The sequence below is a fragment of the Hemitrygon akajei genome, chromosome 11 (assembly GCF_048418815.1).
Source record: "Hemitrygon akajei chromosome 11, sHemAka1.3, whole genome shotgun sequence".
Classification (NCBI taxonomy): Eukaryota; Metazoa; Chordata; class Chondrichthyes; order Myliobatiformes; family Dasyatidae; genus Hemitrygon; species Hemitrygon akajei.
In genome coordinates, this window is record NC_133134.1 from 10,914,077 (window position 1) to 10,928,427 (window position 14,351).

The 14,351-nt window shown below is 40.8% G+C and overlaps 1 protein-coding gene across 1 annotated transcript in view; it reads left to right on the plus strand.

Moving 5' to 3' along the window:
- Positions 1 to 14,351, plus strand: part of LOC140736326 (uncharacterized) — a 78,768-nt gene that overhangs the window by 58,054 nt on the left and 6,363 nt on the right. The window contains exons 14-18 of the mRNA XM_073062330.1: positions 1,820 to 1,969; positions 5,199 to 5,359; positions 8,940 to 9,113; positions 11,132 to 11,273; positions 11,370 to 11,557. Coding sequence (XP_072918431.1) covers positions 1,820 to 1,969; positions 5,199 to 5,359; positions 8,940 to 9,113; positions 11,132 to 11,273; positions 11,370 to 11,557 — 815 coding nt within the window. The remainder of the gene's footprint in view (positions 1 to 1,819; positions 1,970 to 5,198; positions 5,360 to 8,939; positions 9,114 to 11,131; positions 11,274 to 11,369; positions 11,558 to 14,351) is intronic.

Here is a 14,351-nt window from a genome sequence, read left to right on the forward strand (position 1 = left end):
TATCTATCTATCTATCTATCTATGATGTGAGAAGCTGGGAGCATCTTCAAATGTCTTTGCAATCCTTTGCAAACTGTGCTCAATATAATTTCATTATACCCAGGTGATTTATCCATGCAGAAATTTTCATTGGTGTAGAAAAAGAGTGTGGTACAAAAGGAGTGTGGTACTATTGGGGGGGGGGGGTGGGGTGAAATGAGTCACAAAGCTGGACTTCCAGCAGGGTGCTATAAAAGATTGTGATAAAAGAATTTGTTCTACCTGTTATCTTTGCCAATATTGATCCCAGTAACAATACACATGCAGATTATTGGGAGCATTGGCTACCATAATTTATCCCTAGTACAGGCATGTGATTGGACAGTCATGACCTAGGAAGTTAAATGGCAATGTAAGAACAGAGGTGTTTTCTTGGTGTTTGGTGTAGGTATGTTGTATTGTTGGCCATGAAATAATTAAGTATAAAAGAAAACATCTAACCACAATGAGTCAACAACAATGGAAAATGGCAAACCAGATGTCTTTGTTCTGGCCATTGTGGTAGAAGCAATGGATGCCACCATTTTGTGAGACTGTTCTGCAACCTCCATTTTGTGAACTGGTTTTGCTCAGATGCAGCTGGATCAAACCACTCAGAAGTGAACAAAATAAGGCATCTACTGATAATCTGCTGAACTAGAGATCATTTCCAAATAAGACATTGTTTGGGAGATGCTCATATATAACACCTTTCAGTCTTGTATTCATCGACCCATTACAGCGGCTCCATGCAGTGGGTCATCCCCCTCAACAGTATCCAGAGCTATTATTGAGGGTAAAGGCCACAGGGGTACTCTGTGGCTGCCCATTTCCCTTCCTTCTCCAGGCAGTCACCCAGATAACGCACTCCTGAATCCTAGGGGCGACCAGCTTCCTGCAGCTCCTATCTATGACTTCCAGATGGGTCAAAGGTCATTGAGCTGCAGTTCCAGCTCCTTAACATATTTGATGAGGAGCTACAGCTCAGTGCACCGGGTGCAGATATGGTGATCCAGGAGGGAGATGGACTCCCAAAGTTCCCACAGCTCACACACAGAACTAAACACAGCCCTGGAGCCCTCCTTGCTGCACTGACTGGGCCCTAACAAATGAGGAATGAAGAATAAAGAAGAAGGAAAGGAAACTTATCAGCCTGATATTGCCTAAGCCCAATGAGCCAATGGCACTCCAACACTGGCCCACTCATACAATGACCACTCGGCTTGCTCCTACCTTATTATTATTCAGCTTTCTAATAAATCCCGTTCACTGATTGGATGCAACCAACTCCAAAATCTGCCATGAAGCACTACTGTTTCGTAAGCTTCCGCCACATACCGAAGAGATATCACTGCTTCCTCGCATGCTCCTCCTCGCTGATTGGGTGCAGTTTTGGCAGGGAGGGATGAATAGAATTCATGACTTAAGTTGTTAACCTGGGTTAACGTTGTTTCATTAATTATTTGTTGAGCTACATTGCAGAACAGGCTTTTCCGTCCCACGTGATCACAGAAGTTGTAAACTCCTTACAGGCAACAGTGGGAAATAAACCCCGGTCACCTGTTCTGCAAAGCCTTATGCTAACCATTACACTACCGTGCTGCCCCATTGATATTTGTGTTGGGAAGTTAAAATGAAAGCTCCAAATTAATTAAGAGTTGAGTAGTGAATTGCTTAACGTAGGTCCGGTAGCAATAGGTCACCACTATAACTCCATTAGATAGAAAGCATATTTACTCATTTTTGATCCGTTTTAATTTGGGTAGCAGGTTGCATTGACAAGTTGTCACAATAATTATAGGGATTTTTTTTGGAAACGGCGAATCCTGGAGGCAAATGCGAAGGTTCACCATGTCCACTCTACGGGACTTTGGGATGGGCAAGAAAACTATTGAAGATAAAATCATTGAAGAAGCCCATTTCCTGATAAAAATGTTTGAATCCCATAAAGGTAAGTCCAAGTGAGTAAACATAAAAAACATAGAACATAGAACATTATAGCATAGTGAAGGCCCTTCAACCCAGGATATTGTGTTGTCCTTTTAACCTACTGTAAGATTATTAATCTAACCCTTCCCTCTGACATAGCCCTCCATTTTTTGATCGTCCATGTTCCTATCTAAGCTTTTCTTAAATGTCTCTAATAAATCTGCCTCCACCAGCACTTTCCATGCACTCACCACTCTCTGTGGAATACTTACTAGCATTTCCTCTGTACTTTCCATCAATCACCTTAAATTTATCCCCACTCATATTAGCCATTTCCACACTTGGACAAAGTCTCTGGCTGTCCACTCTATCAACAACTCTTGTAAACCTCTATCAAGTCACCTCCCATCTTCCTTTGCTCCAAAAACAAATGCCCTATCTCTCTCAGCCTATCCACAGTAGAATGGGAAGCAGAATAATTTCATCTGTGTATTTAAAAAGTACCAGGAATTCGTATTCCAGAAAAGGCCCTTGTCCTCAGTGTATAGTTGCTCAGCCTTTAGCTCACTGGTTACTGACCTGACTGGTTTGTGTCTTTGTACTAAACATTGCTGCCAAAGTCAAGAGCTAGACATCAACAAAAAGAGTCAATTCAGGGTACTTAAGAAAGAGTTGAAAGTTCAAATTTATTGCCCAGGTACATATGCATTATGTCTCCAGATAGTACCCTGAGAGTCATTTTCCTGCAGACATTCACAATAGAACAATGAAAAACATTGTGTTAAAGTGTCAAATACTGACAAACAACCAATGATGCAAATTGTGTAAATATAAACAGCTAATAATAATAATAAATAGCCACAACTGGAAAAATAGCAGCAATGGTAATATTTATGATGATTGGTATAAAAAATTTACTTCATTTCATCCATAACTATTAATACATATCAACAATTTTCTGAAATATCCTGAAAAAAGTGCCTAAATTTCAGAAAATATGTGAAACATATCCTTTACCTTACGGAGAAATCACAATTGACGCCCTATTATCAAAATATCATCCTATTAATTGGTTATAAACTATAAAGAAATAGTATAAATATTTTCTAAAGATATAAACATGAACTTTGGAGTAGGTAGACATAAAGAGAGGTGCAAAAGAGCTAGAAGAATATAAAACAATACAACCGATGGATGAATATGAAACATATATGCATCTAAGATACCAACAAGCAAAGAAAATAGGTAATAGTGTGATAAAGGGAACACTTTCGACAGAATCTACTTCAAGGCTTAAAAAAGTCTGCCATAGTAAAAAGCAATTAACACTTTAATATACCGATATTAATGTATTGTTTCTGCATAATATTGGTCTGAAACTGATCTGGAAAATTTACAAAGAGACATAAGAATTGAAATGACATATTTTGGAAACACAATTAACACTTAGGTTAACACTATCTTGTAGAGAAGGAGGAAGAGGAATAACAGACATAAAAGAATTATACAATGGTCAAATAAAACTTCTAAGGATATGCTTTCATTAACAACAACATGATCCAGCACTATATAGAAGTATATGCAATTCTGATAAGAAGTACACACCACTAAACTTAAATGAAAGTACAACCCAGAAAAATAAAGAAATTATCACTACAGAAGAAAAGGTTAAGTAATGGTCAGTACTTAGTAGATGCACCTTTAGCAGCAATTACAGCCTTGAGTCTGCGTGGATAGGTCTCTCTCAACTTTGCACATCTGGACACTGCAATTTTCCCCATTCTTCTTTACAAAACTGCTCAAGCTCTTATCAGATTGCATGAGGATTGTGAGTGAACAGCTGCTTTCAAGTCCAGCCACAAAAGCTCATTTGGATTGAGATCTGGACTCTGACTTGGCCATTCAGGACAATAACTTTGTTGTTTTTAAGCCATTCTTCTGTAGCTTTGATTTTATGCTTGGGTCATTGTCTTGCTGGAAAGCAAATCTTCTCCCAAGTTGCAGTTCTCTTGCAGACTGCATCAAGTTTTCCTCTAGGATTTCCCTGTATTTTGCTGCATTCATTTTACCCTCCACCTTCACAAGCCTTCCAGGGCCTGCAGCAGTAAAGCAACCCCACAGCACGATGCAGCCACCACTATGCTTCACGGTAGGGATGGTGTGTCTTTGATGCTGTGCGGTGTTTGGCTTACACCAAACATAGACTTTAGTCTTGTGGCAAAAATGTTCAATTTTGGTTTCATCGTAGCATAGAACCTTCTTCCAGCTGACTTCAGAGTCTCCCACATGCCTTCTGGCAAACTCTAGCCAAGGTTTCATCTGAGTTTTTTTTCAACAGTGGCTTTCTCCTTGTCATTCTCCTGTAAAGCTGCAACTGGTGAAGCACCCGGGCAACAGTTGCTATAGGCATAGTCTCTCCCATCTCAGTCACTGAAGCTTGTAGCTCCTCCAGAGTTGTCATAGGTCTCTTGGTGGCCTTCCTCACTAGTCCCCTTCTTGCACAGTCACTCAGTTTTTGAAGATGGCCTGCTCTAGGCAGATATACAGTTGTGCCATATTCTTTTGATTTCTTGATGATTGACTTAACTGTACTCCAAGGGACAGTCAGTGACTTGGACATTTTCTTCTTTCTATTTCCTGTCTTGTGCTTTTCAATAACCTTATCACGGAGTTGCTTGGAGTGTTCTTTTGTGTTCATGGTGTAGTTTTTCCTAGGGTACTGACCCACCATCAGTTGAATCTTCTAGGCACAAGTGTATTTTTGCTGCAATCAATTGCAACACCTTGACTGCACACGTGTCTCCAAACACAGATCTCCATTTAACTAATTATGTGACTTCTAAAACCATTTGGCTGCACTAGTGATGATTTGATGAGCCATATTAAAGTAGGTGAATACTTAAGCGATCAATTATTTTGTGTTTATTATTTGTAATTAATTTAGGCCACTTTGTAGAGATCTGTTTTCACTTTGACATAAAGAGTCTTTGTGTGTTGATCAGTGTCAAAAAAACCAAATTAAATCCACTGTGATACAATGTTGTAAATCAATAAAACATGAAAACTTCCAAAGGGGGATAAGTAATTTTTGTAGGCACTGTACATAACATATAAAAATCAATAAGTGAAAAACACCAGAAATATGCTGAACTAAAAGAGGAAATTGAAAGACTATTGAGGATACTTAATAAAGAGTCAAATAGTATTCAGCATTTCAGTAATTTGTGAATGAATGATCTGTGTTTCTGCAGGCCAAGAATTTAATCCAACCATTCAGATAAATGCTGCTGTGGGCAATATCATCTGTTCCATAGTTTTTGGTGATAGATTTGATTATGATGACCAAGCATTCATCATTTTGATTAAGACAGTGAATGAAAATGTTCAGCTTGCTGGTTCTCCAATGGTTCAGGTAAGTAAGTCTATAAGACTATAAGACATAGGAGCAGAATTAGGCCATTTGACCCATCAAGTCTGCTCCGCCATTCAATCACGGCTGATCCTTTATCCCCTCCTCAGCCTCATTCCCCAGTCTTCTCCCCAGAACCTTTGATGCTATAGTAAATCAAGAACCTATTAAGCTCTGCCTTAAATACACACAACGGCCTGGCCTCCACAGCTGCCTGTGGAACTGAATTCCACAAATTCACTACCCTCTGGCTAAAGGCTCATTGTTCATCAGAAGTACAAATACATGTTCAGTGCCATTACCTGTATTTTTGCTCGTTAATGGAAAATCTGATCATCCAATCATGTGGCAGCAACTCAATGCAAAAAAAACGTGCAGACATGGTCAAAAGTTTCAGTTGTTGTTCAGACCGAATATCAGAATGGGGGAAACGTTACCTTGACCGTGCAATGATTATTGGTGCCATATGGGGTGAGTTCAGTATCTCAGAAACTGCTGATCTTTTGGATTCTCACACACAACAGTTTCCAGAGTTTACAGAGAATGATGAAAAAAATAAAAAAGAAACATCTAGTGACAGCGGTTCTGTGCGCAAGAATGCCTTGTTAATGAGAGAGGTCAGAGGAGGATTGGCAGACCGGTCCAAGCTGACAGGAAGGCAACAATAACTCAAATAACCACACATGGCAACAGTGGTGTGCAGAAGAGCATCTCTGAACACACACATCGAACTTTGAATTGGAAGTACTGCAGCATCAGAAGACCATGAGCATACACTCTATTAGGTGCGGGAGCTGCCCAATAAAGTGGCTACTGAGTCTATTTCAATTGTAGTTTATTTGCAAAAAGTCGAAGCAGATATTTTTGGGATTTGCAAGTACCTGCCCTTCAATTCATGAACAAAGCATCTTATATAGTCGACCAGTGAATCTGTGACAGAGAAATCTTCTCCATTGATCTATCAGTAAACCACCATCGTGTACCATCCAGTGGTTCCACACATTGGTCAGACATGGCCTTTGGACTCTGTGGATCCGTCCTTTCAGACATACATTCCTGCTCAGAACAACTGTGGTAATAAACACCTATCAAACAACTGTAATTAAAATCAAGGATCAACTTTATTTGCCAAACACACAGTAGTGTGCCAAAGTCTGAAGCTCAAGTGTGTAGCTATAGTGCCTAAGACTTTTGCACAGTATTGCATATTGGTTCAAGTAGAACGATGGTGGGGAATCACTTAGCTTTGTTTTAGCTCAGTAATATTAAGTGTTGTTTGAAAACTGGGAAGATATACAGTACCCCCCAGTTATAGATATGTGCCTAAGGGTTTCGCACAGTACTGTACATTTGCATGTATTAGGAACTTGCTGTGATGTGTTTGTAAGACATGCAACTAAAAAAGCAGCAACATTTAACAAAACAAAGAATAAAAAATATGTAAAGAATGAAGTTAAACTAAAAAATATGAGATAAAATGTTCATAAATGTATAAACACCAGCATTATAAAAAGTGGTTTAAGGTGTTTAAAGTGCAGTGTAGTGATGGGGGTAATAGATAGAGGAAGGTAGGGGTGGTCTGACTGGAATGGTTGATCAGATTAACTTCCTGGGTGAAGAAATGTTTCAGATGGCATGACATTTTTGTTTCAATAGCCTTATAGCACTTTCCCGAAGGGAGATTTTGGAAAAGTTATTTTGCTGAGTGGGTAGAGCCTGCAATGATTTTTCTAACACACCTAATTTAACACTTTTAACGCTTTGTTGCCACTTCTCTAATCCATGTAGGTTTTTGGTATAGATTATCAATTGCTTGTTTTGATATTGATAGCATTGAATAGAACTTTATTTCCATTGCTCAAAACAACGAGATTACGGTGCTACTCCAGCCCATGCAAAGCAGATATTTACAATGAATGTGATATGGCTTAATTTGTTAAAAAAAAACATATTTACATGCAACAAGTGATTTTGATAGTCCATAAAACCCAAATACCATTGTTAAGCTGGGGTGCAGCATTATTCAGCTGTAGAAAACCCTCGGGAAGAAGCTGTTTTTCTGTCTTACTGTCTTGCCTGAGAGTTTTCATGTCTCCTACCAGATGGCAGGAAATTGAACCGACAGTGTTCACGATGGGTTGGGTCTTTAGTGAGGTTATGAGCATGCCGTTGGCATTTGGAGTTGTAGATTGTCTCCAAGTCCAGTAGCTGAATGCCAGTGATGTGCTGAGCCACACTAATCACTCGTTGGAATGGTGTGTGATCAGTTTTGCTGCAGCTAGAGTACAACACTGCGATTCTGTATGTCAGTATGCTCTCTATCACACTTTGATAAAAGTTGCCCAGCAATGTTTGGAGCAGATTAGCTCTCCAGAAGCACCTCAGGTGATATAGTCACTATTATAGACTCATAGAAAAGTAGAGGATCGGCAACAGGCCCTTTGGCCCATCTAGTCCATGCTGAGCCATTGAAATGGCCTACCATGTTCCTCAGTGCCCTCCCATTCACCATGCAATACCTACCCTGGTTGGTCCTACCAAAGTGTAACACCTCACACTTGTCTGCATCAAATTCCATCTGTCATTTTTCAGTGGATTTTTTTCCAGTTGGTCCAGATCCCCCTGCAAGCCGTGGTGGTCTTCCTCACTATCCACTGTGCCTTCCCTACTATCATAGTTGTGTTGCCAGACCAAGACAGCTTCTCAGTGATGTTCATCCACAAAAACCTGAAGCTGGAATCCCTTTCCACTAGCTCACCATTTATGAATAACAGGGCTTATTTGGCCAGGACCTCTTGCCCTCCTGAAGTCAATTATCATATTTTGTTTTCTTGGTGTCGAGTGATCGGTTGTAGTTCCTGCACCAATCAGACAGAGTTTCAGCACCTCCTGTCTGTTTGGCATTGCTTGTGATTAGGCCAATCACAGTCATGTCATCTAGAAATTTGATGACTGAGTTTGCAGCATGAGCAGGAGTGCAGGGATAGGTGAAGAGAGAGTGGAGAAGGGAGTTCAGTGCATACCTCTGTGGGGCACTTGTATTCAGGGTTGGGGGTGGGGTGTTGATGTTTACTTGCCTAGTTTCACCATCTGGGAAAGATTAGTGAAGAAGTTCAAAATCTAGTTACAGATTGATATGCGAAGACCTACATTGTAGAGCTTGACAGCACTTGTTCGGTAGTGTTTTGTTAAAGGCCAGGTTGTATTTAACCAAAACCATCCTGATGTAGGTGCCTTTGTGACCTTCGTGTTCCAACACAGTATGAAGGGTGATCGAATTGGCATCTTTAGGTGATCCATTGACCTTGAAGACAAACTGGTTCTGGTTCAAGGTAGCCGGCATGACATTTTTGATCTGGGACATGACCAATCTAGCCAAGCACTTGGCAACTATGGGAGTGAGTGCCCCTGGTCTGTGGTCATTAGGACGTGTTGCCATTGACGTCCCAGGGATTAGTATGACAGTGGCTGCTTTGAAACATGCTGCAAGCATAGCCAGGGACAGTGAGAAGTTGTAAATATCCATCAGAACTTCCTTCTATTTCAGAACAATAATATTGATAGCAATGTTTTTATGTTACAGCTTTACAATGCTCTTCCCATTCTGGGATTTCTACCCGGTTCACACAGGAAAATGTGTAAAAATCAAACATTGCTTTGGCAGTTTATCAAAGACTTCATAACCAAGAACTACCAGACACTGAATGCAAATGATCCAAGGAGCTTTATTGATGCGTTCATGTTAAAGCAGCAGCAGGTACGCTCCCAAACGGCTCACAGTTTGCATGTTACCCTTTTTATAGAATTCCAGAGTTATTGAAGTACTTTGAATTTAATCCCTCAGGGCTATGGTGGGATTCGAACTCCTGTCTCTAAGTTCCTGTATTCTAAAGGGAGATTGAGGTAACCCTGGCTGACAGAGAAGTCAAAGACACTAGCAGTATGGAAAGTGTCCGGTGGTAGAAGTGAGCATTAATAAAGAGAAGACGCTTGGGAAGCTGAAAGGCCTGAAGGTAGATAAGTCATCTGGATCTGATGGATGACACCCCAGGGTTCAGGAGGAGCTAGCTGAGGAGTTTTTGGAGACATTACTAGTGATATTTCAAAAGTCACTACATTCTGAAATGGTTCTGGCAGACTGAAAAATTGCAAAACTCTCTCCAATATTTAAGAAGGGTGAGAGGCAAAAGACAAGGTAAGGTTGCTTAAAAAGATAAGAACCCATGGTATTACATGATTGATACTAGCATGGATAAATAATTGGCTGACAACAGGAGGCAAAGAGTGGGAATAAAAAGAGTGTTTTCTGTTTGGCTGCTGGTGACTTGTGGAGTTCCATGGGGGATGGTGTTGGGATCACTTATTTCACATTATACATCAATGATCTGGATGACAGAATTGATGGCTTTATGAAGCTATGTGGAGGGACATGTAGTTTTGATACAGCAGGAAGCCTTCAGAAGGACTTGGGCATATTAGGAGAATGGGCAAAGAAGTGGCAGAAGGAATACAGTGTAGGAAAATGTATGGTCATGTACTTCATTAGAAGAAATAAAAACGTAAACTCTTTTCTAAATGTGGAGAAAATTTGGAAATCAGAGGTGCAAAGTGACATAGATAGATAGATAGATAGATACTTTATTCATCCCCATGGGGAAATTCAACTTTTTTCCAATGTCCCATACACTTGTTGTAGCAAAACTAATTACATACAATACTTAACTCAGTAAAAAAATATGATATGCATCTAAATCACTATCTCAAAAAGCATTAATAATAGCTTTTAAAAAGTTCTTAAGTCCTGGCGGTAGAATTGTAAAGCCTAATGGCATTGGAGAGTATTGACCTCTTCATCCTGTCTGAGGAGCGTTGCATCGATAGTAACCTGTCGCTGAAACTGCTTCTCTGTCTCTGGATGGTGCTATGTAGAGGATGTTCAGAGTTTTCCATAATTGACCGTAGCCTACTCAGCGCCCTTCGCTCAGCTACCGATGTTAAACTCTCCAGTACTTTGCCCACGACAGAGCCCGCCTTCCTTACCAGCTTATTAAGAGTCCTTATACAGGAGTCCTCAAATGTTAACTTGCAGGTTGAGTTGGTAGTAAGGAAGGCAAATGCAATGGTGGCATTCACTTCTTGGGGGCTAGAGTGGAAGTGCAAGGGTATAATGCTGAGGCTTTATAAGGCATTGCTCAGACCGCACTTGGAGCATTGTGAGCAGTTTTACTCCCTTATCTAAGAAAGGATGTTCAGGAACTGAAGAGGGCTCCAGAAGATGTTCACAAGAATTATTCTGGGAATGAAAGGGTTCACACACGAGGAGCGATTCATGGCTCCAGGCCTGTACTTTTTTGGAAGAATGAGGGGAACTCATTGAAATCTGTTGAATTTTTGGAAGTGTGAATATTGAGAGTATTGTTGTAAGGAGGATGATTCCGATAGTTCTTATATTGGAGGGGGGTGGGTTTCTAGGAACAGAGGGCACAGCTTCAGAATACAAATAACAGTGATGAAGAGTAACTTATTCAACCAGAGGGTGGTGAATTTGTGGAATTCTTTGCCACAGTTGGTTGTGGTTGCCATGTCATTTAGTACATTTGAAGTATAGGTTAATAGCTTCTTGATTAAGTAGAGTGTCAAAGGTTATAGAGAGAAAGTAGCAGAATGGGATTGAGAGGGTTAATAAATTCATTATGATGGAATAGTGGAGAAGTCTTGATGGGCCAGATGGCCTAATTCTGCATGTGAATCTTATGATCTTATCATCTTTTACAGGAATCAGGTAACCCAAATACATATTTCCATGAAAACAACCTGATAGGCACAGTAGCTGACCTGTTTGGTGCTGGGATGGAGACAACTTCAACCACCCTTCGTTGGGCTATGCTATTGATGATGAAATATCCACAAATTCAGGGTGAGGAGTATCTGATTGATGACTGTTTGTCCTCATGTGAGAATCTGGGCTCTAACTCTGCTGCTGAGTGCATTAACCATTTTAACCATTAACCAGAAAAAGTCCACAATGAAATCAACACCGTGATTGGTTCCGAGCGGTTCCCCAGAACTGAAGATCGGAAAAAATTGCCGTACACCGATGCAGTGGTCCATGAAATCCAGAGGTTTTCTAACATTGTGCCATTGAACATCATGCACTCAACAACAGAGGACGTGAACATCAAAGGATATTTCCTTCCAAAGGTACGTGAGGTGAAGTGAGTGACTGATCGCTTCTCATATGCCGGCAATTGTTCTATGAAAGTGCAAGTGGATTGTTTGTGACTAAATTTTTAAAATTTCTGTGTGTAATTTTATTCAGCATATCAAACTGACATAGTCAACTTTTTGGAAGCATGAAGCATGGGTCAGGGGATGAGATACAGAGGGCAACTTGCAGTAAAATGGACTTCGTTTTTTGTTCTTATTGTGTCTCTCTTGTATCATTTTATATCATGAACATTTTTGTTGTGAATGTTCTATCTCTGGAAACGTCACTCCACTCTTTCAGAAGGGAGGGAGGTAAAGACAAGAAATTATAGACCAGTTAGCCTGACTTCATTGGTTGGGAAGGTGCTTGAGTCCATTATTGAGAATGATGTTTTGGGGTACATGGAGGCCCATGATATTAAAAAAGGCCAAAATCAACATGGTTTCCTTCAGAGGAAATCTTGTCTGACAAACCTGTTGGAATTCATTGAGGAAACAACAAGCAGGATAGACCAAGGAGAGTCAGTGGATGATGTTTACTGGGATTTTCAGAAGGCCTTTCACAAGGTACCACACCTGAGGCTTTTAAACAAGATATGATGATGGTGAAAATCTTGTGATGCTATGTGCTGCAATGTTGCTATGAGAAGGTGTCTTATTGCACCTGTGCATACACATACACTTGAACATCTGATGTTAATCTCGACCCAAGCTGAAGCCCACACCCTGTCCATCACAGGCAAAGCCCTCCTCACTGTTGAATAGATCTACATGGAATGCTAACACAAGAAAGTAGCATCCATCATCGAAGGCCCCCATCAACCAGGCCATGCTCTCATCTCTCTACTACCATCAGGCAGGATGTTCAGAAGCCATAGGTCCCACACTGCACAGTGCAGGAGCAGTTATTACCCTTCAGCCACCAAGCTCCTGAACTGGCATGAATAACTTCAGTCACCACTGCTCCGAACTGATTCTACAACCTACAGACTCACTTTCAAGGATCCTTTACAACTAGTGCTTTCTGTATTATCTTCATTTGCAGTGTTTTTCTTCTTGTTTGTCAGATTTTGACTATGTATAGTTTTTTCATAAAATTCTGTTATATTTCTTTTTTCCTGTAAATGCGTGCAAGAAAACAAATCTCAAGATGGTTAATTGTAGCATATCTGTAATGCCCTGGGAAATGTTTCACTGCTAACGTTGTAGGGTATTTCATCTAATGGTCTTTTCGTAGAAGCAGAGTTTGTGTTATTTTTAGAGACAACGGGTTCTTAGAAACGTTAGCCATGCAATCAGCAGAGAAGGCTTGGGAGCAGGTTTTATTTGTGCCTGACACCAGTGTGAGCCTTGCTTTTTGTTTGGCGGAAGGTAAAGACAGAAGATGCTGGGGAGAACCGATCGTAGGTTTAAATCCAGCGAGGATCATTTTTCGATGGAGCAAGGTGCAGGAAGCTGCCAAGGATTGGTGAATATGAATTTTGGAAGAGTTGAACTCCCACCTGTGCATATTTGACTGTTTAATTATAATGGGTCCTTTTTTGTTTTTTTTTTCTTTACTAACTCCTTAGTTAAGTTAATATTCATAAATATACTTCCTTTAATTATATGGGGTGTGCAGTCCGTTATTTCCTGGCAACGAGCTGTAACAGGGCAGGAAATCACACAGCGTTCACACAAACTGGGCCTTGGGTGGAAAAGACATCCCAATCTCATAGATTTGGCAAGGTGCACACCCTAGACGTACACGACCGAAGAATGGTGGGTCTCTTGGTGCTGAGTTGGGAGACTGCGAGCAAGGGATAAGGAGCTGTTTCCTGAAATGCCCAGAAAGAAAGGGGGTTTATACTTTGATACCAAATTGACTTAGAACTCTGAACTTTTGCAGTAAGGCGGAGAGATATAAGTGGTATCTGAGGGAGACCTCTCTCACCCAGAGATGGTAAGCACCTGAAATAAGTGTATGTTGAACTTACTGAGCTATTGGAGTAAGCTTGATTAAGCAGTGATACTTTAAGAAGCTGCTTTACTCGGGACTGACAGCAGAGGTCCGAGCACCTCTAAGAGCCTGGTATGCTGCCTTCAGACACAACAACTTGATTCTCAACATGGACAAGACCAAAATGATGATTATGGACTTTAGTAAGGTGGAATCTGACCACTTCTCACTGCACATAAACATCTCCTCTGTAGAGAGTTAGGAGCACCAGGTTTCTGGGAGTGCACATAATGGACAATCCTACCTGGTCCTTCAACACCACCTCCGCGTCTCCACTTCCTGAAGAGATTGAGGCCAGTGAGGCTCCTCCTCCATTCTAATGAATGTTTATAGAAGCACCATTGAGGGTGCCCTGACCAACTCCATCACTGTCTGCTACAGGAATTGCAAGGCGTCTGACTGGAACTCCCTACAGAGGGTTGCGAGAACTACTGAGAAGATCGTCGGGGTCTCTCTCGCACTGATCAGAGATATTTATCAGGAGTGATATGTATGCAGGGGCCAAGTATTGGTAGTGATTCCTCTCATTTATCCAGCAATCTCTGACCTTCAACCATCATGCAGGAGGTACTGTGGCATCAGGAGATCAATATGGATCTGAAACTACTGATCTCCCCGTCACAACCCAGGTCTCATCACTCGTGAAGTGCCAGCAGTGTTATACTTCTTAACTTGTGTCATAACTGTACCCTAATATTTCTTAATTTAATCGTGGAAATATAATTTGTGCTATGTCTGCGATCTTTCTGTACTGAGTTGTGCAGCTTGGTCCAGAAGAACATTACTCCA